This window comes from Cornus florida, unplaced genomic scaffold, assembly GCF_030987335.1.
Source record: "Cornus florida cultivar Cherokee Brave unplaced genomic scaffold, ASM3098733v1 CherokeeBrave_3.0.0_Hap2_Chr11, whole genome shotgun sequence".
NCBI classification, from domain to species: domain Eukaryota; kingdom Viridiplantae; phylum Streptophyta; class Magnoliopsida; order Cornales; family Cornaceae; genus Cornus; species Cornus florida.
Window position 1 is genome coordinate 55,662,317 of NW_026775581.1, and position 26,996 is coordinate 55,689,312.

The following is a 26,996-nucleotide window of genomic DNA, read 5'->3' on the forward strand; positions in this document are numbered from 1 at the left end:
CATCGCGTGAGATCTGAAAAGGATTAGATATACGTAGTCTTACCTCTGCATTTGGAGAAACTATTTCCTTGATTCGAACTCGACCTCATGTCACAATGTAACAACCTTAGCCATAGAATCCAATTCACTGTCCAAAATACATTTACCCCAACAAAACTTGCAGTTTGATAACCTTCGTAATGATCAAGTGTACTGTTCAGATTGGCAGTCAAGTTAATCAAAGGGATAAAAACCGAGCATGATCGAACTCATTTTGCAGCATAACAAATTAAGAATAATCAATCACAATCAATTTATCAGAACCCACAACAGCCTTGAACTAGTAATGGCCAAAAGTATAGATTTTATTAGGCACAGGATCATGATACTCTACGTGCAGTAAAACCAAATAAATTGGTAAAAGACCGGTGATTCTGTTTCAAAAATTGCATCACATCTTTACAGCCAGGTGCCACAAAAACCATCATCAAGAACTTTGACATCAAACTCCAATACTGATTCAAACTAAAACCTATAGTCTAATACAATATTTTGGCAAAATGAAAATTAACACTTACAGATGGAAAATTGGGCACCTTGATTAGAGCAACGAGGATTTGTAGGTGAGATTATGGGGAGAAATGTAGCAGCTACCAAGGTTTCAGGTCAGCTACTGGGCCTGCTGTCCAGTTTAAGATCTTCTCACCCGGCTTCAAGAAAACACTTGTGTCGTGTGGCAACTTACGTGCAAGTCCATTCAAAATTTGATGGAAGGCATCCCCGGATTGAGCAGGTTGTGGGAATAACATTGCCTGCTTCATGGAAGGGTTTGCGAGCAATCTCTGCTTCCTTAATATTACTTCTGGTGGAATTGATGTGAGAATGGTGTCTAAATTCGGAACATCTCTCTCTGCTACAAATACACCGATTTCTTCCCATGGGATCGCATCAGCAAACGGTAAAACAATGTCATCTGCAATGATAACAGGGATGCACCCAAATATCACTGCCTCAACCAATCTTGGACTCCATGGGGCCCATCCAAGCGGACACAAACAAAAAACAGCTCGTTGCATGTCTTCATAGTAAGTTGCCGGGTGATCTGTGGAGATGTCAAAAAGTGGATTGTCCTTGAAGTTCTCCCACACTGAAGCTCTTGCTCCTCTGTTAAATTTTAAGACAATGTTAGACTTAAATATCTCTTAAGCTCAGGGAGGTAGGAGCCCGGTACCGCTAGGCCACTGGCGTGTTGGTCTCTTAAGCTTATTTTGTCAAGTGAATGGTCACTAAACAAAACATATAAATTAAATTTTGCCTACCATACAAGGCATATGAAAGACTATACTAGATTTAAATCTCTCTCAACTTATTTTGTAACATGAAGGGCCACTAAGCAAATCATATAAATTAAATCTTGCTTACTATACAAGACATATGAAGAGATTTTTATGTGTTTCATTTCCTTATTACTTGTTATCGAGAAAAACCTAGCATTTCTTATCAGCAACAGTTAAATGACTAATTTTTATAATATGGCGATTTCTGTTTATAATTTTATTTTGTTAGGGCTGATGAAGAAAAGAAGAAAAGAAGAAAACAAAGTTCTCATTCCACTTGTACAGTTATGAACTCAAAAATCCTTGTTAAGATGTAGGCTGAATGAGATATACCTTGCATAATAACCTCCTTCAGGGTCGTTTCCCACATCGTAAAACAAACCGCGGAAGTAAACAAAGATGGAACGAGGAATGTTTGGAGGAATCAAATGGGCTTGCATTTTCTGTGGAGGAGCATATGGAGGAATCGTGATTGAGCCCTCCTTTAAGCAAACATGATTCCGTTGTCCAAAAGTCTGAACCAAGGTAGCACGCTGAAGTAATGGAAGAATCCCTCTTTCAATAGCTTTTTCTTCCTGCAATATTGGATAGGAAGGAACAATTGAATATAATTAAAAATATTAGGAAGAAAATTCACTGACACTGACACAGATCCATATTCAGATACATTCTGAAAGAGTGGAACCAGACAGGCTTATGTCAAGCCACAAAAAGTAAGTGTCCAGAGAACGTATGGGAAACAAATGTAAGAGAATTTTATTTCTTACTTGATAGTGAAAGCATGGCCCAAAATCATGTGGCACGATAAAAAAGTGGTCTGCCCCTTCTGTTCTATTCCAATAAGGCCAGTTAGAAGATATAAGCTGTATTGCACTTCTCATCATTCGGGGCGATTTGAAGGGTAAAGGAAGGCCCTTTGGTGTCAGGTCACAAGTAGTGTATACAGGGGTATAGAACCAATCAGCTTCCTCAGGATTGAGGGTTCGAACGGGGCTATTTAAGAGGAACCGATGCATATAGATCTCCGCAGCAAACATGTGGGTGAAGCATCTGGGATCCTTCTGCAGAAGCTTCTTGTTGTATTTGCTTGGAAGCTCATAGACAAAAACTCTCAACCTTCCCACTGGATCGTCTTCCAAGACATCACCAGCGCTACCTAAATTGATTAAACTCAAGCACAATTCAAAACCTCAAACATTGAATATGGCAGTAAGTAGAAGGTTGACAATTTGTAATTATATTTAAAAATAATAATAATAAAAAGGAATAATCGGAACACACCAATAAAGTGGTGAGGGGGGAATCGTCAAGCAGGTCCAAATATTATCAAATATCTGTAAAATTTCTCAAAGCGACATTCTAGAGGAAAGCCCGTATTGAAAAAGATTTAGTAACTTAGCGAGTAATTTGTTCTGATCCGGTCGTGAGAGTAAAGCCTTGAGAACATTTTTTAGTCCAGAAGAAAATAACCAAAAAAAATAAAAAATAAAAGTGACATTTTTAAAAATAGCAGAGCGCGTTGGAACACTGTCTTCATCTTAAAATATGTGTAATGTCACATGAAAGATTCTATATCAAGGGAAAAAATAAAATGAGTTCTGCAACACATTTCAAATTTTTTTTTTTTTTCCTTTACCTACAATAGGAGTCAAACCCCACCCCAACCTTACCTTTAGATGTCATGCCAACAATTAACCACCGTGCTAAATTGGTAATGGCTTCATTGTAGGGAACTATAAACTCTATTTTAGAAACAAATTCATTAAATACTAAATGATGTACCCACGCATGTCGAATTTCCTAAAAATAAAAATTATAGCAACCATGAAAACGCCCGCTAATGAACAGTGAAAATGCTATTTAATAAACTCAACAAAGATCTATCCCAACTATTTGGCCACAACAAAAACATAATTTTTCTAATCTCCGCCATCTCGTCATATCTTCTTCCAAGTTCATCATGTCCATGAATAACCTTAGACAACATCATGATGATCTTTCCATCTTTAAGTTGAAGCTACCTCTCTAATAATAAAAATAAGTCAATAACCGGACATTTTCAGGTTTAAATGATCAATCTTTTCTAATGCCTGATTCTGACTCTTAGTGTTACTTTAATGTACCATCTAGTTCACAAACAAGAACACAGTAAGAAATTCAATTTTCAGTCCTCAAGTTGTTCTATTACTTGTTGTCCCGCACTTCATCATAATTGTCCTCAACCATGTCTATATTAGGGGGCAAGGCTGGCAATCTTTTAGTCAACCAAAACCTAAGGTGAAGGTGTATGACTCAATCTCCCCTTACACTTGAACCAAGCCCATGTCTCAAGCCCATGCTGACATTAGGCTAATTTCACAGCCCACCAGAAAAGATGTTTCACATAGAATAGGTGACACATTGGATAACTAACATCTCAGACTGTTGACGACCACCAGATCTACGACCCAATAGAGGCATAAGTTGGTGGAAGACTGGCAAATGATATTAGGATGAATAATCATTATTCAGTTTTAGCGTAAACATAATCCTTTATTATAATCCACACTAACTATAATCTTTGAGTAAAATCTTTTGACAAGAAACTGTGAAGTGGAAAAAGAGAATGTAAGAATATGATTATGTGACAGCAACTAAAGTAACTATACTTCGAAAACAAATCAAAATTGGTATGAGTTTTTAATAACCACAAGGCTGCAAATTTTTTCACCATAATGACTAATGAATACAACAAGATGTCAATAGTTCAAGCCATGACTACCTGTCTCTGAATTGAGCTGAAAATATATATATAAATAAACAAAATCAAATTTTAGAGGGGAAAACCACCTGTGTTCCGATATGAGGCCATTTACATGGTTCATTTCACCATTTCAATTATTAAATCCAAGTCATGTGATATCAATAGGAATGCATGTAATATCTTACTGTTGTAACTAGGGGTGTTACCAAGGTCAATCAACATCAGGATCAGAATAATTAAAGGATTCCCAAATGAAATGAGGTAGAGGTCCAATGTTTCATTAATTCGAGGAAAATAAAATGTGGAGTAAATGAGCTAGCTTTAATAGGTTTTCTTTTTTTCTTTTTCCTTCTTTTTGGTAAGTAAGGGGAGGTATTATAAAAAAGCTAGCTTGAATAGGTTAGCTTTTCAACAGCTACCATCATGGTTCCAAAACGCAGAGGCGGCCACCAACTTGGATGCGGTGTAACGGTATTGGTACCGAATCGGGCATAATGTAAAGGAATTCATTATTGCAGACATGAAATTTTCTCGACCATGCACATCACCATATGTACTGATCAGCCAATTCCTTAGGAACTCAGATGAGACTCGGCTGATTCCAAGGACTCAGCCAAGTCACGTGGGATTCCAATTCTCACCAATATATTGGTGAGTATCGGACTCGAACTTGGCTGAATCCGTTTTGACTGCGACTCGGTCAATACGGAGAAGTGGAGAACTATGCTCACAATAGATTAGAACAAGAAGCTCACAGTTCAACCTAGGGGAAACAATGGTTGTCCATTATTCCTATCCTGTGCTAATTATCACTTGAACATGAACATCAACACTATGATCGTCATTAAAATCCAACTCAGCAAAAACTAGTGATCCAGACTCTACAGTCTGTGCTCTGCAAGTATTCTGATTGGATTTGAGCCGATAATTTATTGCCACAAACCCAGAACTATCGTATATAAAGCTCATTAATCCTTGTTGGGAAAAGATTAAATTTTTCGCTCTTAAATAAAGCTCCTGAATTTTGGATTCTTCATAATGGCATAGAGCCCCAGCCTTCTAAATGTGCCATATCCTTTGAACCTCTCTTTTGTTGTTTTACCCTTCCTCAAGCCAAAGCACCTCCTCCCAGCCACCACTTTGTTTGTTATACCTCACATTTAACCATGTCCAATATAAATTCATAATACAGATCTACATATTATCATGTATCAAATAATATATTGGGAACAACTGAAATAATCATGCAAAATTAACCAAACATATATCATAACCTATGCTAGTACAAGACTGAAGCTAGATTTGGAAAAGATGGGTCTCAAAGTTTTGAATTAAGGCCCAGGCAAGGTAATACATGAGACTAATACTCAGGGCCCTGGATTAAGTTCAGATTTAACATTAAACCAACCCAACTGAAACCCTCTAGCAGCTAACCAAGATGTCTAGTATTTCCCAATCCACTTTTCAACACCTTCATTGCAACTACAATGGATTGGTTAACTCATTATGTATAATGTACTAGATGGAATTTCGAATGAACAAAAAAGAATTAATTATAAATATCAATGTCCCACTCTTCCAATTTCCGGAGGGAAAAAAAATGTCTCACTCTTCTATCGCCTCCAGGAAGATAGGCAATTAAATCACTTATCTTATTATAAATTCCAACTTCCCCAAAGTAAAACTTCAACAAATCATCCAGATCATGCTTATGCACCGACATTACAAGTTTGTATGGATCAAATTGTTCCTCAATTTAGACCAGACAGATTTCTAATCAGATTCTAGAAGGGACTTTGATTCCGATATTAGGACTTTAATAGATCAACACTTGCCAGTGGAATTGTCCAATTCAACTCCCATTTTCACCACAGATTTCCCAATAATCACCTATGCCTCACCATATTCAGAACCAAACAAACCCTTAAAAGGCCCTTCCAAACGAAACCTCAACATGCAATCATCACACATATATCACAGGTTACAAATAACACAAAACAAGACCCAAAAAAAAAAAATGGAAAAAGGAAAAAAGTAAATACATAAGGTACCCAATCAATACCCACGAGCAGAAAAAATATATATATTAAAAATTAAGGCAACAATCCCAAATCCATAATCGCTTAAAAGTTAACAAGTCCCAAATGAAATTAAAAATAGTCAGCGCAAAAGAAAACAAAATCAAATTGAACCAAATTAAGAAAGTAGAGAAAATAAAAATTAACATTTAAAGGTATCAAACCTGAAATTCTTTCAGTTTGATGACCACGAGAGAGCTCCACAGCACCAATCCTCAATGCAGGACCAGAAAAAAGAAGCACAACAAAAACCCAACTCCAAATCCTCATTTTTTTTCTCTCTCTCTATATATCCTTTCCACAAATCAAATCTAATGTCACAGAGAAACAGTACCAGAGAACCTAAAGAAAACCCAGAAGAGTTTCCAAGGGTGTGCCCCAATTGGAGAAGAGACACGAGAATTATACTTAATTGGAAGGAGATAGTTGGGATGTCACTGGGGAAAGTGGTTGTTGGTATGAATTTTAGCACATTTCAAGGTATGTATGTATGTGTGTGTGTATATATATATATATATATGTATATGTATAATGTATATAGAGAGAGATGTGAAATTGCTTGAAGAAACAGGGAGGAGGAGGAGGTTTGGGTATGGTTGTCAAGCTGTTTGATGCTAAAATAACTATTGATTTGTGCAACAACTTTGCCGCATGGGGAGAGAAATGGACTTGTGGGGGAACCTGGGAGGAGCTTTCTAGTTTGATGACAAGTCCATCTCAAAACCCAGTAGGCAGCTCAAACTCAAAGCCAAGGCTGTTCAACCTGTCCTCTCTAAATGCGCCTATTTTATTCATATACTGTACAATAATACACCAATATTTTATATTTTCCTTTAATTTTCTGGTAAATTTGATATTATATTTGTAAGAGTAAATTTGATATTAAAGAAGTCTATTGTTAGCTAGCGGTTACAATTTCTTTTTCCTGAAATTTAGCGGTTACAATTTGACTATGCAAATCACAATAGATGCGAAATTCCTATTGTCCTTCCAAAAATGCCCCTGGTCATATATTTGCATAGAGAAATACAGTTATACAGAGAAGGCTAATTCAGGCTCTCTACATCATCATATTAATTTCATTCTTCCCTTGCTTAATTTTCAAAATTGGGCTTAGAGATGAGGATCTTATATGGGCTGTGTGGCCCCAAAGCCTTATTGACTACAATGGGGCTTGACTAATTGACCCGGCCATCTCATGGATCAATTCAAATCATCCCATTAATTATACTTAATATCACTTTATAAGAATAATTGAAGCCCAACTCAAGAATGGTAAAACCAACATGTTAATTTATGAAATAACTCCTCCACACATAAATGAATAAATAAATTGACATCAATCGGGAATATGCTTACATTTCAGTCACTACACCAATTGGTTATTTGGGTTGTTGCAAACATGAAGTCTTAGTACATTACACGTAGGCTTTATAGAAGACTTGTTACCATTGTTCTATGGAAAATATACATGGAGAGGAATTCAAGATTACATGACTGAGGGATCAAGCAAGCAGAGGAGGTTCCAAAGCTGTGTTGGTCGGAGGTTTTGGATCTAATGAGATGCTCTTTGACTGATTTGCCTTTTGTTTCGCATTATGTTTTATTTTGTATTTCTTCAATTTCTTTGCTCTTCGAAATGGAGGTTTTCTTTTTTTGATGATGATATGCCCCTTCTGTTTGATCATGTACTTCATTTATTAACATTAATATACATCATCTCACTTTGGGGAAAAAATTCCATTAATCCATTTGCATAATTAATTATGAACCAAGAGGGGGAGGGGTGAATTGGTTCTTGAATTCTTTTCTCACTTGATAATGTTGCTTAAAACAATCACTGTGCCTTGAATTTAAACTGAGACTTGAAAGAGATCAGCTTAAAAATGAATTCAACCTTGAAACCCCAATTCCCAGAACATGTTTGATGAAATGCCGCAGCTGCAAGAATGTAATTGACACAGGTTCTTTTCTATGTGGGGTTAAGAAACCTTGGAGCTGTGGGAGCTCACCCGAACTTCCACTATCAATGCTTTTGAGATTACACACTCCCTGTCTCACTCTCAACAACACTCACCAACTCACATACAAGTGCACTCAGCATTCCCGTGGACACCCACTGCTAGGACTCACAACTCAAAAAACTCTCAAAGCAATAAAGATAAGCATGATAAAGTTCTCTCAAGCTATACAAGATTAGAGTTACGAACAGTAATGAGCTCAAGAGAGGTAGTCTCAGCACTTACAGAGCAGATATATTGAGATGACTGAGGTAGAGAGGTCATATTTGAATGCAGGTTCAGTCCATGTCCTTGTGTTGCTGAAATGGCCTCAAGAATTCATATAAGACTTGCTCAGATGATTTTCAGTTACAAAACTACAAGGAAGGCTTCAATGATCTGTGTTTGAAGCTCTCAGCAAACAATACTGCTGCTTGATATCTAGAATGCTAAAGCTCAGCTGCATGTGAGATAATGACTAAAGTGGTTTCACTGCAGTCTTGAAATGGTACAAGAGATGAGTCTAGACCATCTTACAGCTCAAATGATGAAGGAAGGATGATTTGAGCTTGTTGAGCTACTATTTCTGCTGCAAACACTACTACTGCTAACAAGAAGGACTAAAAATGCAGAGCTTCACTCCATTATAAAACTTGAGGAAGATGATCGAAAAATGAATACTCTCAAGTTGATTTAAACTCACAGAGGAACCTACAACAAGGGTTTCTAACTCAAGAATATAATCTCTGTAATTTCTCAGCTAAAAAACCTTAGTTATTGTTGCTGCATACTATTCTTTATATTTAGTGCCTTGGATATACTGATGCAACCCTAAAAGGAATGACAGCTATTGTCTTATTGTAACGACCAAAACCGGGGGTCCGGATCGCTAACCGGGTCCTTAACCAAACCCGAGGACACACTAGGGGTAAAATGGTCATTTTATAATGTGAGAGGGTAATCCATTCTTAAACTAATCAAATGAGGTTCAAAACAACCATTCTTAATCATTCCATAACACTCGGTGAGGTTCTACGGTCATCGGCTATGATTTCCCAAAAGTACCCTTACCCGGTTCAAATGAAATTCTGATAGTGTTCCACTAAAACGACCATAACTCTCGATATGAATAGAATTTGAGGGTGAGGTTGGTCTCATTGGAAAGCTATCTCAAAATCCTTGAAAATACACTTAAGAATGACCCTATTTGGATTCAGAACAAAGAAGTTATGACCATCCAAAGTCAAGCGTTCCAAGCTAACAACTGAAGAAGGCAAAATAGTGAACTGGGGGACTTGAATCGGTTCAAGATGGGCAGTGTGCCCATTCTCGAACCAAAGATCCCCCCTTGAACCGATTCAATGGGGTTGAACCGGTTCAAGATGCCCAGAACCTCAAAAATACCCCAAACAGCCTAAAATTGTGATCATGTGCACTTTGGCACTACTTTAGTCCCTTGGTGACCTTACTCAAAGCCCAAACATGTCCCAAATCTTCCATATAATGATGAAACTAACACTACTAAGTGGTACCAAAATCGAATAAGACCATATACGAGTCCGATATATCATTAAAATTAAGCAAATCCGTCATACATCAAAAAATATGGCCTTAAGGCCTTACATGGATATTGAAAGCATAATGAGATCACAAAATACAACTGAATGGTCTCAAGACCATTTCCAATCATGTAGAAGATACAAAATGATCCATAATACTATATATAACAAAACAGGGTAAAATACACATCAAACACAAAAGAGTCCAAGTCCGTCAACTTTACTAAACTGGTGGTGGATTGTCGTCCGCTACTCCTTTCCCCAAACCTGAAAAATGTTAAAATTAATGGGATGAGCATAATGTCACTGGCCTAGAGAGGAATCACAATGTGACAATAAGCTCAGTAGGAAGTATCTAAGACACACTTCTTATAATCCCGTGAATCCACGTAAGGAATAGGTAAAAGGAAACGGGGATTATTCAATAAGGAGTACATGGCAACAACTACAACGACAAGTATATAACAATTGTCATCCAAACACATACACACTATATATTCTAATAAAATGCAATGTCATGCAAATGTCACTCCTCATATCCGAAAAATTCCGTTTCAACTTCTAAACTGTTAGTGTAATCCGACCCAAGGTACCTCCAAGGTGTCACGATAGGAGAATTGGATAACTATCCACGACCACAAAGCACCTCCAAGGCGTCGCATCTGGCCTAGTTAGCTCAACCATACTCCCTTCTACACTACACTAACACCACGGACCACTAGGTGCCTCCTAGGCGTCCGGTTTTCACAAACACTTTTAGAAAACTTTTTCCCAAAAATAAGTTTTGTTTGTTTTAAAACATTTTCCCTTCTCTTTTCCCCAATGGATGCATGAATGCTTCATACCTCAATTCGTCAATCCAATTATAAAACTTTCACACATATTATTCAAAGTAAATTTCTAAAATGCATAATTCATGCTTTCACTTCACATTATTTAAGCATATTAGGCATACAAAACACAGATTCCATTACACATAGGCATGCTTATACACAATATATCAACTATCACATGGACACACCTTTCACATGTAATATTTAAACAATTTGCAAGAACTTAAACTAATTAAGCATGCAATTCAACAATTTATAAAGAATCAACTCACAAAAGCATAAGAAATCATGTATTAAAACACCCCTACCTCAATTTTGTAGAAAAGCCCCAATTCAAGCCCTAATTTTCAAAATTCCAAGGTTGGCCAAATGGTGATTTGCTCTGATCAAAACGAAGTGCTTGACAAGCTCTCTAACTTTGCCTCAAGTGGCACTATGAAATTCTCAAAGGTGGAAGAGAGTTCAAGCCTTGAAGATGCAACTTTTAGAGAGAGAGCTTATATTGTAGAGAGAGAAAGAGAAATTTCGTGAGAAGGAAAGAATGGAAGTTTCATGAACCAAAAATGGCTTTAAGGCCATTAAAAGGGTTGATATGGTGGGTCCCACAAGAGAAAAATCCCACCTTATACAAATATATGTATACACACATATATATACCAATTAAACCACCACCACAAAATTTTAACTTTCAACAATGCAATTATGCACAAAATAATCATGCATGAAATGTAGTGGACCCAAAACATAGTCCCCGTACTCAACAGTCCCGGTAGCGAGTCCCACTCGAAACTATTCGGCCCGAAAAACGAAAAAATGCCAAAATGACAACCCTTACATTTTCAAGAGTCCTTAACTCAATGGAATGCCCCAACCAACTCTCAAACACACCCGGCACACCCCACGGTGTCCAGCACGCAAAACGAGAAAAGACGAAAATGCCCTCAAAAAATTAAAAAATTCCAGAAAATAAAAAAAATGGTAAAAATTGAAAACATTTCACTAATCATAAGTAGGGTATATTCTAATCGTTAACCAACACGAAAGGACCCTTGTGACATTGCTGAGTTAGCATTACCATTAGGTGTGTTAGAATATATTCTATAATATATTGTTATCATGTATTGTGAGAATATATATTATAATATATCATTACCATATATAGCATTACTTTATATGGTAGTTGTCTTAACATACCCTCATTACCATATATAGCATTATCTTATATAGTAATGACTTGCTCTCCACACATGACCTCTCCTATATAAACTTATATGTACTCCTGTGTTACATATCTCATACACATCAATACAATATATGTTTCATCTCTTTCTCTTTTATTTCTAACATGGTATCGATGCCTTTCGATCTCTGGTAAACAATTTACCAGCTTATCATAGTCACCGCCAGGGATGGCACCATTAGCCCCATCCTCGACAGCGACGGTCAACCAGTAAACTCACGCTTCTGCACCCCAAGATATCCATATGCCCCGTCCAGTGAAGCCTTGTTGTCTAAGTCTTCCTTCAAGAAACCCAACGAGATGCCTCATTTAGAAATGCCCCGCCTAGGGATGCCCCGTATAGGGAAGCCTCGTTGTTTAACAAGATGCCTCATTCAGATATGGTCAACGTGTCAGATCAACTCCGTTACCGCGCCATCAGTGGTCTTCATGCGCTCACACGCGCCTTTAACGTGGTGAATCTTCACAAATTCATCACCCATCAGTTTATAGTAGTTACCACCGGGGATGGCAACGTAAACATATTCACGCTTAGCACCTACCTCTAAGATCTTCACAAATCCACCCTACGTCACTTAACATGTGCAATGTCAGACACATTCTGCAACGGTGCCAGTAGTTGTGCCACGTCACCTACCACGTCAATTGCCACGCAACAGAAGTGCTAGCAGTAGTGCCAAGTCACCTACCACTTCAGTTGTCATGTCATCAACCACGTTAGCATCGATGCCACGTCAGTTACATCAAGGTGAAAGGATTATCTTCAAACTCAAGATGGCTCCATATAACTCAACTTGACTTTAAGGGGGCTGTTAGAATATATTCTATAATATATTGTTACCATGTATTGTTAGAATATATTTTATAATATATCATTACCATATATAGCATTATTTTATGTAGTAGTTGTCTTAACCTACCCTCATTACCATATATAGCATTACCTTATATTGTAATGACTTGCTCTCCACACATGACCTCTCCTATATAAACCCCTACGTACTCTTATATTACATATATCATACACATCAATACAATATATGTTTCATCTCTTTCTCTTTATTTCTAACAAGGTGCACTAACAACTTTACTTTTGAAATTTAAGCTCTACAGGAATGATATGAGGACAGCAATGTCATTTCCTGAAGCATGATCATTCTAGAATTTTGAGACCTTGTAGAAGGCACATGTCAGAACCTGTGATACCTGCACAATTACTAAAAAGCCCTTGAAGTGACTGTTAGTTTGCACCTACTGATACATGATTATGCAGACTAATTTTATTGACTGCTTCATGAACAGAACTTAGAATAAGCATGATCGTACTATTTAATTAGAAAAATTTAGCCACTAAACACAAAGATAAAATGAATGCAAGAATTTAGAGAATATGGACATATTTACTGAAAGTAAAAGTGACTACCATAATTGAGCAGGTTTTTATATGTTGTTATGCATATACATAGAAATAACATAAGAGATTTAATGTTGTGAACACATTTTGATATTGAAAGGAAAACATAGACCATAGTTAAAGCATGAAACAATACTAAGCACAGAGAACATGAATAAAAAATTAATCCTTTATTTTATTCGTTATTATTCCTGTTTGATAACATAAAAATTCATTCCGATAAAATAATACACATTTAATAAAATATATATACAAAAAGCATTTTATTAAAACCATACCAAATGCTTGAATTTCCTGTGATCAAACTAATCACTGTAATAATAAATATAGATGTAATCTTGAGAGCATGTTCTAAAGTTATTGATTAATAGCTAACCAAAGTACCCTAGTCTTAAGCCCTAGGACCCATAATTTAAATCAAAGTACCCATTAGTTAAAGCAAGGGTTCATAACTCTCTCATACTTGAAAGTAAAATCACCATAACATTGATAAGGAGAATTGTAACGACCCAAACCTGTGGGTCCGAATCACTAACCAGGTCCATACTCAAACCCGAGGACACCAAGGGCAAAATGGTCATTTCAAGGCAAATATGGGAGGAGAGTTGACTATAAGTAGTCAAATGGGTCTCTCTAACATCACATTATTCAATTAAGTCCGTTCCATAAATTCCTAATGGTCATAAGTATAGTTTCTCACATTTACCCACTTTGAAGGATTCTCCAATAACTCTTCATTGAAACACTTATAACACTTATAATTCTCGATGTGGTTGGATTTTGAGGATGCGATTGATTTCATTAGAAAGTTGACTTCAAGTCGATCAGTTAGACTCAAGAATGACCCAATTTGGGTTTAAAATATGGGAGTTATAGTCATTCGAAATTTGGGTTAACAACCAATGAATAGGTAAAAATGCTTGATCGATCGAACCCAACTCGATTGATCGAGTTCCAACTCAATTGATAGAGTTCAAACTCGAACAATGGGACAGAGAGTATGCAATTTTTTATTTTCTCAAATTTTTCTAAGTATGGAAGACTCAATTAATCAAGTTAAACCCAGAAAGTAGCCGTGGACCTCCAAAGAAGCTTTGGCTTAGATCCTACATTGAAATTATGATGATGGACACATCCATACAACTCAAAACCAGTTCCAAGACATCCACAAACATAGATACATTAATGTAGAAACATTCATACAACATAAAAGGTTCAATTACATAACATACGGCTATGAAATTCTAAGAAGAAGTAGAAATCGCTAAGAGGCCGCAATTGATGAATGATTAGTCTCCAAAATCCATTTCTATCCTAGATACATACAATTAGACATTGAATTTACAAACTTATCAACTATTACATCATTGAATACAAGTCGCCATGTACATTAAAATTTACACGAATGTGTTCTACACATTAAGTCTGTAATGTTTCTTGATTTTTTTCATTTTTCGGGTATTTTTTGAATTTTTAGATTTATTTATTTTTGCCTCGTTTTGCATGCCACGCATCAATTAGCTTGTCACAAAGGTTCCGAGGGTAGTTTGGGACTTTTCTTTGAGCTCATAACCATTAGAAATGTATTTTGAGCCATTTTGGCATTTTTCAAATTTTCGGGCCTTCCCGCACCTGAATTTTTCATACTCGGGGTTATTTTTCGAGATTGTTTCATTGCATATTATATTATTTGAAGTGTGTTTATATGGTTGGGTGTTTTAATACATTATAATAGCATGTTTAATGTATATATTTGCACATGGGGGCGTTTTCGTCTTTTCTAGGGTCAAAGCAGACCCACCTTGACCAAGCCATATACATATAGCTTTGGGCTGGGCCATGTATTCTTTGTTTGTGTTGGGCTCATACTTTTTGTCTGCGCTAGGCTGCGGCCTTTTATATTTTTTGGCCTGCCTAAGATGTGTTGTCTTCGCTCTGGTCTTGGGCTGTAATTACCATGGACATAATTCAATTAAATACGTTTAATAGCGTAATTTAAATATGATTTAAAAATATAAATATAATTAAAATATAGTAAAATTTTAAAAGTCCTTTATTTTTCTTTATTACCACTTCAAAACTTGAGTACTTAAAATTCAGCTTTTTAAATATTTATACTAAATTTTCAATTTTATTATATCAACAGGCATGTGGCCTAGCGGTATAAGGCTCCTACTTCCCAAGGAGGTCAAGGGTTCGAACTAGGAAAAAAACTAAAAAATAAAAAATAAAAAACTTTGTCTGGTGGAGGTAGATCACCTAACTTCCAGAGTATAGTACATGTCCTTGGTAGAGGTAGATCGCCTAACTTCCAGAGTATAGTACATTTCTTTGCATGACCAAAAATTAGCATATGTTTAAGTTATGCTGAATAGACCAAAGGTTAGGGGTGGCAATATTTGCCACGACACACTAATACGACTCGAACACAATATAGGATAAGTGGATTTGAGTTTAACTTAATTGTGTTTGTGTTTGTGTTCGTGTCGTAATCATGTTGATCAGAATTGACACAGTAATTAAATGTGTCGTGTTTGTGTTAGACCTGTCAACCGGTTTATTTAAACATGTCAAATAAACATGTTGTATTCATATTAAAAATGATCTGTTTAGCTAAACGTGTTGAATAAACATGTTCTGTTTGTGTCAGAAATGACTTTAAAGTGTCTTGTCGCGCCGTTTCGTATTGTGCCAAATTTTGACTCATTTATTAAATGAGTTCCGCGTTTCGTGTTACCCATGTAATAATCATGTCGTATCTGTGTCAAGGTTTCTTGACACGAATAATAATGGTGTCGTATTCGTGTCGACCCATTTAACAGAATACACATGCTTTAACACGATACGAACACGACCCACCAATACGAATTACAACCCTTACTTTCACATAAGAAAATCAAGTGTTCAAGTCCCAGTAAGGCCCAATAGAACCTTATGTGCGACAATGGTGTTTCAGACAGCAATTGGACATTCTTGGTGTGTGATAGATGGAGCCAACTAATATGTGATTACATACAAGCAAGCTACTTTAGGTGGTAACAAACTTTAGGGAGACTAGGTTAGTAACTCACTTATGGGCAGACTATTGTAACTAGGTCTGCAAGTGTATACATACACCTCTCCTTAAATCACAAGCAAGCCAACCATATGAAAACAATTAAAATATATATATAAATAAAAGGGCACACGTAGACACAGAAAAAATTGTGTTTTTGCTTTTACTTCAAAGAGTGGTGGATACCAAGGAGTAATTGTGTACCTATTTCACTTGCCAACCTTTTCATATCAAGGAATGGGTTCTAATGGGCAAACTTAGACGGGATTAAGACTGTATCATGTCGGGAAAAAATGTGATTTGAGACTTGCATTATACCCTACACCAAAAACCAGAAAAGCTCAATCCCCAACACAACAATTTCATAAAAATGACCACCAGGAATAAGATAGTTCAGTTAAAATTTGCTCTAGCTCAAAACCCCAGCGTAATCAGCTGCACAAGCAAGGTTGGGTGAACAAGAACAACCAAGTCACCAAGTTGTAGAACATGTAAAACCATCAACAAACCTTGTTACCCACCACAGGTCCTTTCAAGTAGGTAATCGACTCGAACAAAATACATCCATTCATATCGAACACATGTTAAAAGCCATTTCCTAGTCATTCCACGGTGAAAGTCGTTTATTTATTAGAAAACAGTGAATTTGTATGCAAGGCTGAGATACAGTGTGTTAAGATACTAGATTCTGTATATGTGCAAAATACTTGGATATTGAATCTCAAAGGAGCCAGCATTTTGTATTGTGTGACATAAGACATTCACTTGGTCTAGATGATAATACATTTTAGGTCACTGATGTATAACAAAAGCCAATTTGACAAAATCAAATATCTTCTATGCTAATAAGATGAGTTTTTATCTATCAAGTTCAATCATCAGCAGACACTGATGAATGAGTCGGGTATTTCCACTGCACATCACCCCATGTGCTCAGACCATCAGTCACCTCCTTAACTACAGATGCCACCTCCTCTATACTAACACGAATCTGTTGTTTGCTGTCCCTCTCCCGGATTGTCACTGAGGATGTTGAATCCACTGTAATGGCAAGGGGAACCCCAAGTTCATCTGTTCTTGCATATCTCTTCCCTATTGATGTGCCTGCAATAGATAAATGCATATATGAACAGTTTGTATCTAACTAATTAGCTGAACAATTCATCAAATCATCGATGGCATTGATCTACATAACACTATGACAAACACTTACTGTCTCTGGCCAAAAGACAACTGAATTAAGTTACGTAGCCCAAAAACTTGAAGGACAACAGCATTGAGCATACCATGATGACGCAACGATTGGCATTGGCACCTGCCAATCAAGGTTTGCTCATGTGAAAAATTTACATATCCATCCATCAAGAAACAGGGATGGCAATAGGCCTTGGGATGGGGCAACCTTTTCCTGACCACAGCATGGGCAGGGGGGGGATTTAAAAAATAAGAAATAAAGTAATAATAATAAATTCCCCCGCTAGGTATATTTTTAATATTTCAAACCTTGAAAATGCAGAATGCATTTAAAACTTTTGATCCCAATCCAGCTGATGCCCCTTGGTTTTGACTGTCCATGTGGACAGGTAGAAAGACGTGCAGGGAGCTCCATTATAGAAGCCTTGACCTTCTAATTATCATCTATGTGGGACAAAGAACTAGTGCCTTGCCTACCCTACCCCATGATACATGGTTCCTTCACTTGTGTGTAGCTGATGCAATTGGGGTGGGGGTGTGCGGTGGGTTAAACCTTTTGCTCCTACCCTACCCCAAATGTTCATTGGGTTTAAATACTTGTCCTGGAAGCAGCCTACTATCCAGTTAAGACCTCCAGAAACCTCTCCATTTCAGGGCAGACATGGCTGTTTCCTGTCTAAATGATTCAACTAACATTCCTACCCAAAGTGTTCATGTATATATGTATTAAGAATCTAAGATATGATTATTTCAGCTTTCTTACTCAGGCAGAAAGTGCAGGCAAATAAGGACAGGCCCACCAATATAACAAAATTAAAAAGGTTGTGTTATGACAGTTTCAAGTCTTTAGACCAAGAAGTGTTTGGTCAATATAAACCAAATCCTGTTATAACTATATGGGACCCACCCACATTTGAATCTCATTATTATTATTGACAAGATTTCATCAAAAGACACTCAAAGGGAGTGCACCTGAGGAACAACTACACGAAAGAAAACATCACTACACCCTCAAGTTTTCTGAAAAATCAATAAAATTCTCTACAAATGTACATATACACCCTACACCCCCAACATATAAACTCGAAGAAAAGTGCTTCAGCACCCACATCAGTGCTTCCACACCATCAAAAGATTCTCCTATTTCTTTCCCTCCACAAACCCCACCATATACATAGTGGACCAACCCTTCAAGCGTCTCGAGCTTGTCAACCCATTGTATTTGTACATCCCCTCCAAGACGAGAGTTTCCATAGCAGAAGCTGACAACACCGACTGCAATCCAAACAGTGCCAAAAACATAGCCCAAATATCTCTCACCACTAGACAGTGCAATAAAAGATGACTCACACAATCCTTATCCCTTTTGCACATGCAACATCAATTAACCACAATCTGATGCCGCTTCTTCAAATTGTCCATGGTCAAGATCCTTCCCAACACCATTGTCCACCCAAAATAATGCCACCTTGAGGGGGGTGCTTTAGTTCTCTACACCGTTTCCATGGAAATACAACCTCATCCCGGAAGCGCGTGGTAATAAGATCTAACCGCAAACACACCATGCTTGCCTCCCACCCGGCACCACACATCATCACCCTCCTATTCGTTGGCAGCCAATAAATCAAATCAAAGAAGACTACGACCTCTTCTAATTCATCATCCTTGCCTTTATAAGCCATATAAAGCCATGGTGTCTTTATTATAAGCCATATAAAGCCATGGCCAGCCACATGGATTCTCTTTCTCCACTCTTTTCTATTATAAGCCATATCTTCTACTAAATTTAATTTTTTGAAATCATTTCTTATCACTTCATTCCATGTTAGTTTTGATCAACCACTCTGTCTTTTGCCCTCTGTGTAAATCAATCTTCCTCTACTCACGAGTGCATCTATACCTCGTTGAATATTCCCATACCATATAAGTCTGCTCTCTCTTATTTTCTCGCTAATAAGCACCACTCCTAGTCTCTCCCTAATCCTTTGATTATTAATCCCATCTTTCCTAGTTGTTCCTAACATCCATCTTAACATCCGCATTTCCGCCACATGGATGTGTTTTTCGTGTTTCTCTTTTGGTGCCCAGCCCTTCCAATTCCTAAATTGGTCTTCCAAACTGAACATCCCATGTTACTGCATCGTCATCAAGGCGATAACAGTCACCATGTGCAATCATAAAACACTCAACTCAGCAAAGCCATTTTCCCAATTATTTGGAGTTGAATACAAGAATCCTTTTTGGCCATTTCAATCTAAGTCCATAACCTCAGTCAAACCACAAGCTATCATACCTTTCTTAACCATCTCAAACCATGTTAGTTTTAGTCTTTCCCTTCCCCTAGCATTACCCTCAATAAGGAACATGTCAATTTCCCTCGCATTACCCTTAGAAAGGAACATGCCATTTTTCCTAACCAGTGCAGCTATTGGTCATCGCTGCTGGAAAAACATCTCAATCAATTCTCTACAATTTTATCTCCAATTAGTATTACTTTTACCATCTAAAGGGTGTGTTCAATTCCTTTTGTTTTTTTTGCTTGCCACACATCCATCTCAACAGTCACATCTCTACCAGACTATTTCATGAGTATATTGTTTTTTAGACACCCAACATTTTGTCTCATAAAGTATGATTGATCTAAGAGCTATTTTTAAAATTTACCTTTCAATTTTAGAGGTATACATATGGGACTTGGGATCACACAAGATGACAGAAGCAGTCCTCCATTTAACCCATACTGCTTTAATTAAATGATTTAACATCATCTCCCCTCTCTTCGTGCATAATCAAACCTAGGTAACAGAAATGTTTCTTTGGTACCTCTTAAACCATCAATTTTCATTACTAACCTACTTGTATTTCTAGTTTTACTAAAGTTACATTCCATATAATCAGCTGTAGTTCTATTTAAACAAAATATATTATTTTATTAATGTTCAGTATTAATATAAAACTAACCAATATGTTAGGTTAATTCATAACAGAATGGGAATTGGATCATGGTTTGAATCTTTATATTTTTTCTTCCTTGCTTTCGTTTTTAGGTACGATACAACTACTATGTCTTTAAGTGTTAGTCAAACCCTCAACCTCCTTTGGGAAATAAAACTTGGTGATGTAGTTTGCATTTCTTTTGGCCAAAGGGTAACCAAGTCTCATCTGAGCAGCACAGGTTATTAAAACAGACTGAACATTCATACATGTAGTGATAGACTTGAATCCATAGATCACTAGTACAACCTCACCCTCCCAACCCAACCTATAAAAAAGAAACATAGACCACAAAAGGCACACAAGCAAGGTTATATTAGGATGGATACACAAGCCAAGTCCCAGGGCTGGAACAATCTGTTGCACTGAAACTAAGTTACTGAGGTAAGCATAAAAGCAGACTTAACTGCGCCAAGTTCAATTGGTGTCAAGTGCATGGTGGGATAATAGGTCAGATTCGGACATAATGATAGAATGTTTACCCTTCATGGATGAATTGGTCTTGGTAACAGCATCACTCTCTTTAAGGGAATTATGTAGATTAAATGAGAAGTTGAGAAGGCAAGAACTAACCGTTGATATTAATTTATTTACTAACCAATGTTTATTCCACAAATTGCTATAATCATCATAGACCCAAAAAAAATGTTGAATTTTAAAACAAAAACTAAACATAAAGAATATGGTAGCAAGACATATTCTGTTTTTCTAAAAAATAAAAAATTCAATTACAAATAAAAGAAATGACAAGAGGTAACAGACGAAAGGAATTCCAGCAATAAAAGTGCCATCACATCCCTCACAAACGATTCTTACAAACAAAAGTAATCAGGTTACAATTCAGCCCTCTTTAATAGAGTGACAAATGCCAATTGGAGTTATTAAAGGATATGGGTGAAGATCAAGGTATCCAACAAAACAAGCCAAGTATCACAATATTTAACTGCTTTTATTTTGTTTGGATTCCCATTCTAAACATTTACCATGATTTGATTAGTACTTTATAAGGTCTGTTAACAAAAGAACACAATATACTATTGCATGTTTTTGTAATAACAACATAAGCTGAAGTGCATGCTTTTGGGTCCAAATAATAAAGTTTGTTACTCGCAAACTTAAAACAGCATAGAGAAAAATCTCACACTTGATTAGGTTATACTAAATTCAAGTTAACAACGATATACTAAATGCATGCAGAAATATACTTGTTTTTGTAATAACAACGATATACTAAATGCATGCAGAAATATGCAACAAAAAAACATGCAGAAATATAATAACATAAAATATGTAGTCAACATGCTTGATATTCTTTTAGGTGCACACCTGTTATGTCAATCTTATATGAGATCCCTGCGGCAGTCAATGATTTGGCAATTTGTTTGGCAACTTCCTCGTACTTTTGATTTTGAACCAATGGGAATACAGTGCATTTGATAGGCGCCACAAGTGAAGGGAAGCGGAAAACATTCAATTGTTCATCGCCACCTTTACTAGACCTAGTATAGAAGGTATGCTCAAAGAGACAGTAGATTATTCTTCCAATACCAAAAGATGGTTCAATCACTGATGGTGTGAAGACCCTCTGATGTTCCTTCTTTTTTTCCTTAGAGATCATCACCATATTCTTTTTGATAGTGACAGCTTTCCCGAGAGTGCAAACTTGGAACTCTGTCTCTCCTTTGGTTTCCAGAGTGGCTTTCATTTCCATGGCTTCTTTTTCCCCCATAGCCTGCATAGGAACAGGAAATGAAGCACAGGTGATCATCTTAAAAATAAAAAATGACTACTTTCAATATGTCTGCGCTTCTAGGGTCTCCAGTCCTAGGGACAGAGTCCTCCCCACATCCAAGGATACGAACTTTAATGACATTCAGAACTCACATCAGATACAAGCAAATCACTAACCCAAAAAAGGAAATAAGTGATAATTTACCTCTAATGCTTCAACCACCATCTTCTGGTTACCCTTAAATGCAAGGCCCAACTCCTTCTTCACTGGAGTAATAACAAGTTTCTGAAGAAGTATAATAAACAGTTGTAAGAACTTGACAAAACTATTCAACATGATAGAGAGAGATAAAAAGAAACCTCCACTTCTCTAGGCTCTGCAAATTTTTCATGTGCAACAAGGGCAACACCACTTTTATCCTGCAACAGAGTTTAAAATGTTAGTCTCAGAGGTTTGGAATATAATTCATGCTATTCTCCCAATACAATACTAGCACAAAAACCAGTAATCTTGTCCAATCATTCATTGTCTTCTTTAATTTATCAATTTTTATCATCAAATGAAAATATACGGTTATTTGCGAGAGAAATCGCTATGGCATTATTATTTTTATCCACCACATATAAGTTCATCCAATAGAACTGAAATATTTGGAGCTTGTTTGTTTCAGTTTCTTTTTTGTTTCAGTTCTTAGAAAAGAGTTCCTAAAAACAATAGTTTTTGAAAAACACAGTCAAACGAATTTGGGCAATTTTTTAACTCAGATTTGAAAAAACAATTTCAAAAAAATTGATAACCATGAAATTTTGAACTGTTGTCTATTTTTTCAGTTCTTTGAAAACAAAGAACTGAACTAAAAGGGACTTAAGTTCTCAAAGGTCTATAAATTTCCAAATTCGTCTCCTTTGAAATCTGACTGAACTCTCACCGTGTGAGCACGCAAGTCATATGCAGATCTATCTGCGATACCAACACATTCAATCCAGCCATGAGAGCATTCAATCTCTGCATCCCAACAGTCTGCAGCATAGTGTGCCATCTCATTTGACAGATGCTGCCGGAACCGCAAGCGTTCTTTGTCTATACCAAGACATGTCAAGAACAGATACACTCTCCCTATGAAATAGCCCAGTGTTTCATTGTTGACAATGGCCTGACCAACAGCAGACAGCCAATAAGTTTTTCAAAGTATTGGCTATATGTATACATATATAGGTGGAGAGAGAGAGAGAGAGAGAGTGTGTGTGTATGTGTGTGTTAATATATATATATATATATCAGACCAACCTCAGAAACTGCATGACCAATTGCTATTCTTCTTGCTTGCCGTCCAGACACCTGGTCTTCCCTTGGGAACATCAAAAACTCCAAGTTTGCAACTTCAGAAAATTTTGGGTGTGACTTGTCATCAGGATCCACAAAATGTTCTATTTCAGCCAGTGTGAATTCACGTACTCTTAGGAGACCCTGACGTGGAGATATCTGCAATATTTTTTAAAGTTACTACAAGATTTAGATTGAATACAGTATTTTTAACGTCAAACATTTATTATACATTTAAAAGGAAATGGAAGAATGTAAGTGACAAAGACACAATTTACTATGCAAATTAAAGTGGACAATTTTCAATGATCCTTTTATAACGATAAAAGCAATTCACTAGAGAGCAACAAGGGGTGCAGACCATGTCCACACAATGCATACACAAAAAAAAAAAAAAAAAAAAAAAAAACAAAAATCATTGATCTAGGCAAACATGTCATTTCCTGTCATTTTTCTTTCTTCAAGTGAAAGACTTGGAGCATTTTCTTTCTTCTTTTTCTCTTGGGTTCACACTATAAGGTATAAATACCACTACTGCTGCTACAGCGTTTGTTATGCAACAAACTACTGAACTAACACATCTCCTCCCCCTCCTAGTACTTTTACTACTATTCCAACCATACTCTTTTTTGCTATCAAAACAAGAAACTTAATCACACAGCAACGACAATGAGCTAACACCATCAAGAGCTAGTTATCAATCTTACTTTCAATGACAAAACTAATACCAACAACCATAAATGTAAATGCATGCATACAACAGTGTAGTAGTTAGAAGAAGACCCAATACCTCATTCCTAAAAGCTTGACCAATCTGAGCAGCAGCAAAAGGGAGCTTGTTGCCGTTGTAGTAGTACAAGTCCTTAAAGTTCACAAAAATTCCTTGTGCTGTCTCGGGACGCATATACCTGCAGCAAATAATATCTTATAAAATAATGACAATAATAAAGGCCCCCAACAATTGGGGAAATTAAATCAATTGAAACCTAAAAAAACCTAGAGTTACTATAACAGGTAAATATTACAAGTTTTCTGGCAACTTGGGTAGAGTCTAAACAGCCTAATAGTATTCCTACCCAGGGCTCAAACCAGATGGGCCTATTGAGGTTTGAAACATCAAATTAAAAGGATAGGGGGCAGAAAGAGGGTTCTTTGTATCTGGAGCAGTAATGCCATATTCCTTAATCTTTGCACCCAGTTCTTCAGGAGAAAGATCATCCAACACAGCAAGAATATGTCTGAACTCTGCAGCCTTCTCTGCGGGAAGATTTGGATCCCTCTCAAGCTTCTCTTTGCAAAAGTCTTTTAGCAAATGATCAGCACGGTAACATGTACCGGTCTTTTCATCCTTAACCATGAGGTCAGTGAACTTATCAACATGACCTGATGCCTTCAGCACAATCTCCGGTGTCACACACGGGCAATCAACTTCCAACATGTTCTCTTCCAGAACAAAATGCTGCAATAATAATGGGGATTAGGTCAGCTACAAAAATATGTATGATAAAGAACAATTAACCACATGATGGACTTCTTTATCATAACAAGTCCGCTGAACAACATCATGCAGAGAACCACAATCAATGTGCAACAAAACACAACATATAGGGGGAAGAAACAGAAGAGTCCTACAAGATTAACTCATGACTGCAAAGATTCTAACCAAGCCCTCAACTAACAACCCGGAATAGTACTTAACATAGTTCCTAGCATGAAAGGAGTTCCCACGCAAACTATAACATATGTAGAAACACAAACACACACATGTATATGTGCTGCTTAGCTGCTGCGATAGGCATACACTTTGACAAACTTTCATTTAGATTGTTCATACTTTGCACGGGCAACTAAGCCAGTCTACAAGAAACATGGAACTGCCACAGATGCAAAATTTAAGCAGCAAATAGTTCTCAGAAAGCGCAAGATAATAATGCTATGTTTGGCAGCACCGACTTGGCGACTTGGATTTGGGATTGGAGAACATTTAGTACAAAATTTGAGCTAAGCTTCCTCCAATTCCAAATCCAAAGCACCGATTCGGTGCTCCCAAACATAACATAAACGTAATTTAGCATGCCAAACTCAATGTGTCACTATTATCTACTTCTTTTTCTCGTAAATAATGTGTCAGCTATTAAGATAATTCTTTTTCCTCTTCCTGTGGGTTAAACATCTCAGTAATCAATTCAGTGTATCAAACTTGGAGCATCAAACCTCAACTTAAAGTATATATAACTAATGAATTACGGTAAAATAACACTTCATCCAGAACAAGTAACACATTCTATCATTGAATAAGAACTTAATGACAAGCCCAATTGACCACAGTCACAACTATTCATGACCAATATAATATCATAAGGCAACATCTACACTATCACCAAATCATTGTAGAACATGAATCAAAAATCACACTATAAGGCTGATACAAGTTTCACGGACAAAACCCAGATATTATTGCATACAACATGCTTTATCCATCAATCTATTCAAGTTTATGATAATTCATGAAACACCCAGATGAAAATCAAAATCAAAATCAAAATCAAAATCAACAAAGAAGTTCACAAATGAATTGGGAAAATAAAAAATCAAAATCAAAATTGTACTGTGATAGGAGCTTGCTTACCTGACGCCAGAAAGCGAGGACATTGGACTTGACGGCGCAACCGGGAGGGCCGTAATCGTAGAGACCAGCGACGCCGCGATAGATCTTGAAAGAGGGTATGTAGAAGAGACGGCGTTCGAGGGTGTTGACCACGGCTTGACGGAAAGCTTCCCTGTTGTGGGCTTCTTGAGCTGCGTCCATTTTCAGGCCAAACCAAAGAATGGCGGCGGATGGGAAGTAGACTATGAGTCTCTCTCTGTGTATAAAATTATATATATGGATATGAATATATCAATTCAGATAAAGCAAAAATATTGAATTTTTTTTTTTTTTTTTTTTTTTTTTTTTTGGGAAGTTAAAAATATTGAATTTTAGTACACAGTGGTGTGGTGGGGGGAGTGGAGATGATGTAATTGCGGAGTGTATTTTATGCAGTGGATATTGAAGGCTGGATGCTACTATGCGCCCAAGTTAGCTCTTGAAAGAGTTGTCCTAGGGTTGGGTTGCATCCCAAATTCTTATTTGTATTCCTATTTATAGGTGTGAAGCCAAATCTTTCAGGCATAAGTTCACTCTTTTTAAAGAAAAAACCATAAAAGTGCAAAAGTGAAATTGCTCTTCGGGCCACTAATGAAATTTTCTCGATAATTTTGGATACACGTGGGAGCAGAGAATTGCATCTGTCATGAATACGGCATAATAACTGTGAATTCACTTTTTATTATTATTAAAGGGGAAGTACAGAAAACACTCTGAATTATATTTTTTTGTAATATTTTTACTTCCTAATTAAAAAAGTATGCAATAAACATCCATAATCTTTTGAAATTATACAAAATTACCCCTCTGTGCAATAAACACCCCTAAATTATTGTTGTAATACCCATTTTGCCCTTTTAGTCTTCCT

General features: G+C 36.8%; 2 protein-coding genes across 2 annotated transcripts; both read right to left on the reverse strand.

Annotated features, from left to right (window-relative positions):
* Positions 1-314: 314 nt before the first annotated feature.
* Positions 315-6,903, reverse strand: LOC132284215 (probable beta-1,4-xylosyltransferase IRX10L). The gene is made up of 4 exons (XM_059786300.1): positions 6,302-6,903; positions 2,084-2,472; positions 1,650-1,891; positions 315-1,143 (listed from the first exon to the last, which is right to left on the reverse strand). The coding sequence occupies exons 1-4, from the start codon at positions 6,405-6,407 to the stop codon at positions 630-632; spliced, it is 1,251 nt and encodes a 416-aa protein (XP_059642283.1). The 5' UTR covers positions 6,408-6,903; the 3' UTR covers positions 315-629.
* Positions 6,904-16,952: 10,049 nt separating this feature from the next.
* On the reverse strand, positions 16,953-26,574 carry LOC132286971 (glycine--tRNA ligase, mitochondrial 1-like). The gene is made up of 9 exons (XM_059789420.1): positions 26,111-26,574; positions 24,558-24,940; positions 24,272-24,389; positions 23,446-23,640; positions 23,087-23,311; positions 22,518-22,577; positions 22,363-22,443; positions 21,753-22,158; positions 16,953-17,342 (listed from the first exon to the last, which is right to left on the reverse strand). Exons 1-9 carry the CDS (start codon positions 26,288-26,290, stop codon positions 17,110-17,112), a joined length of 1,881 nt encoding a protein of 626 aa, XP_059645403.1. The 5' UTR covers positions 26,291-26,574; the 3' UTR covers positions 16,953-17,109.
* Between the last annotated feature and the right edge of the window lie 422 nt (positions 26,575-26,996).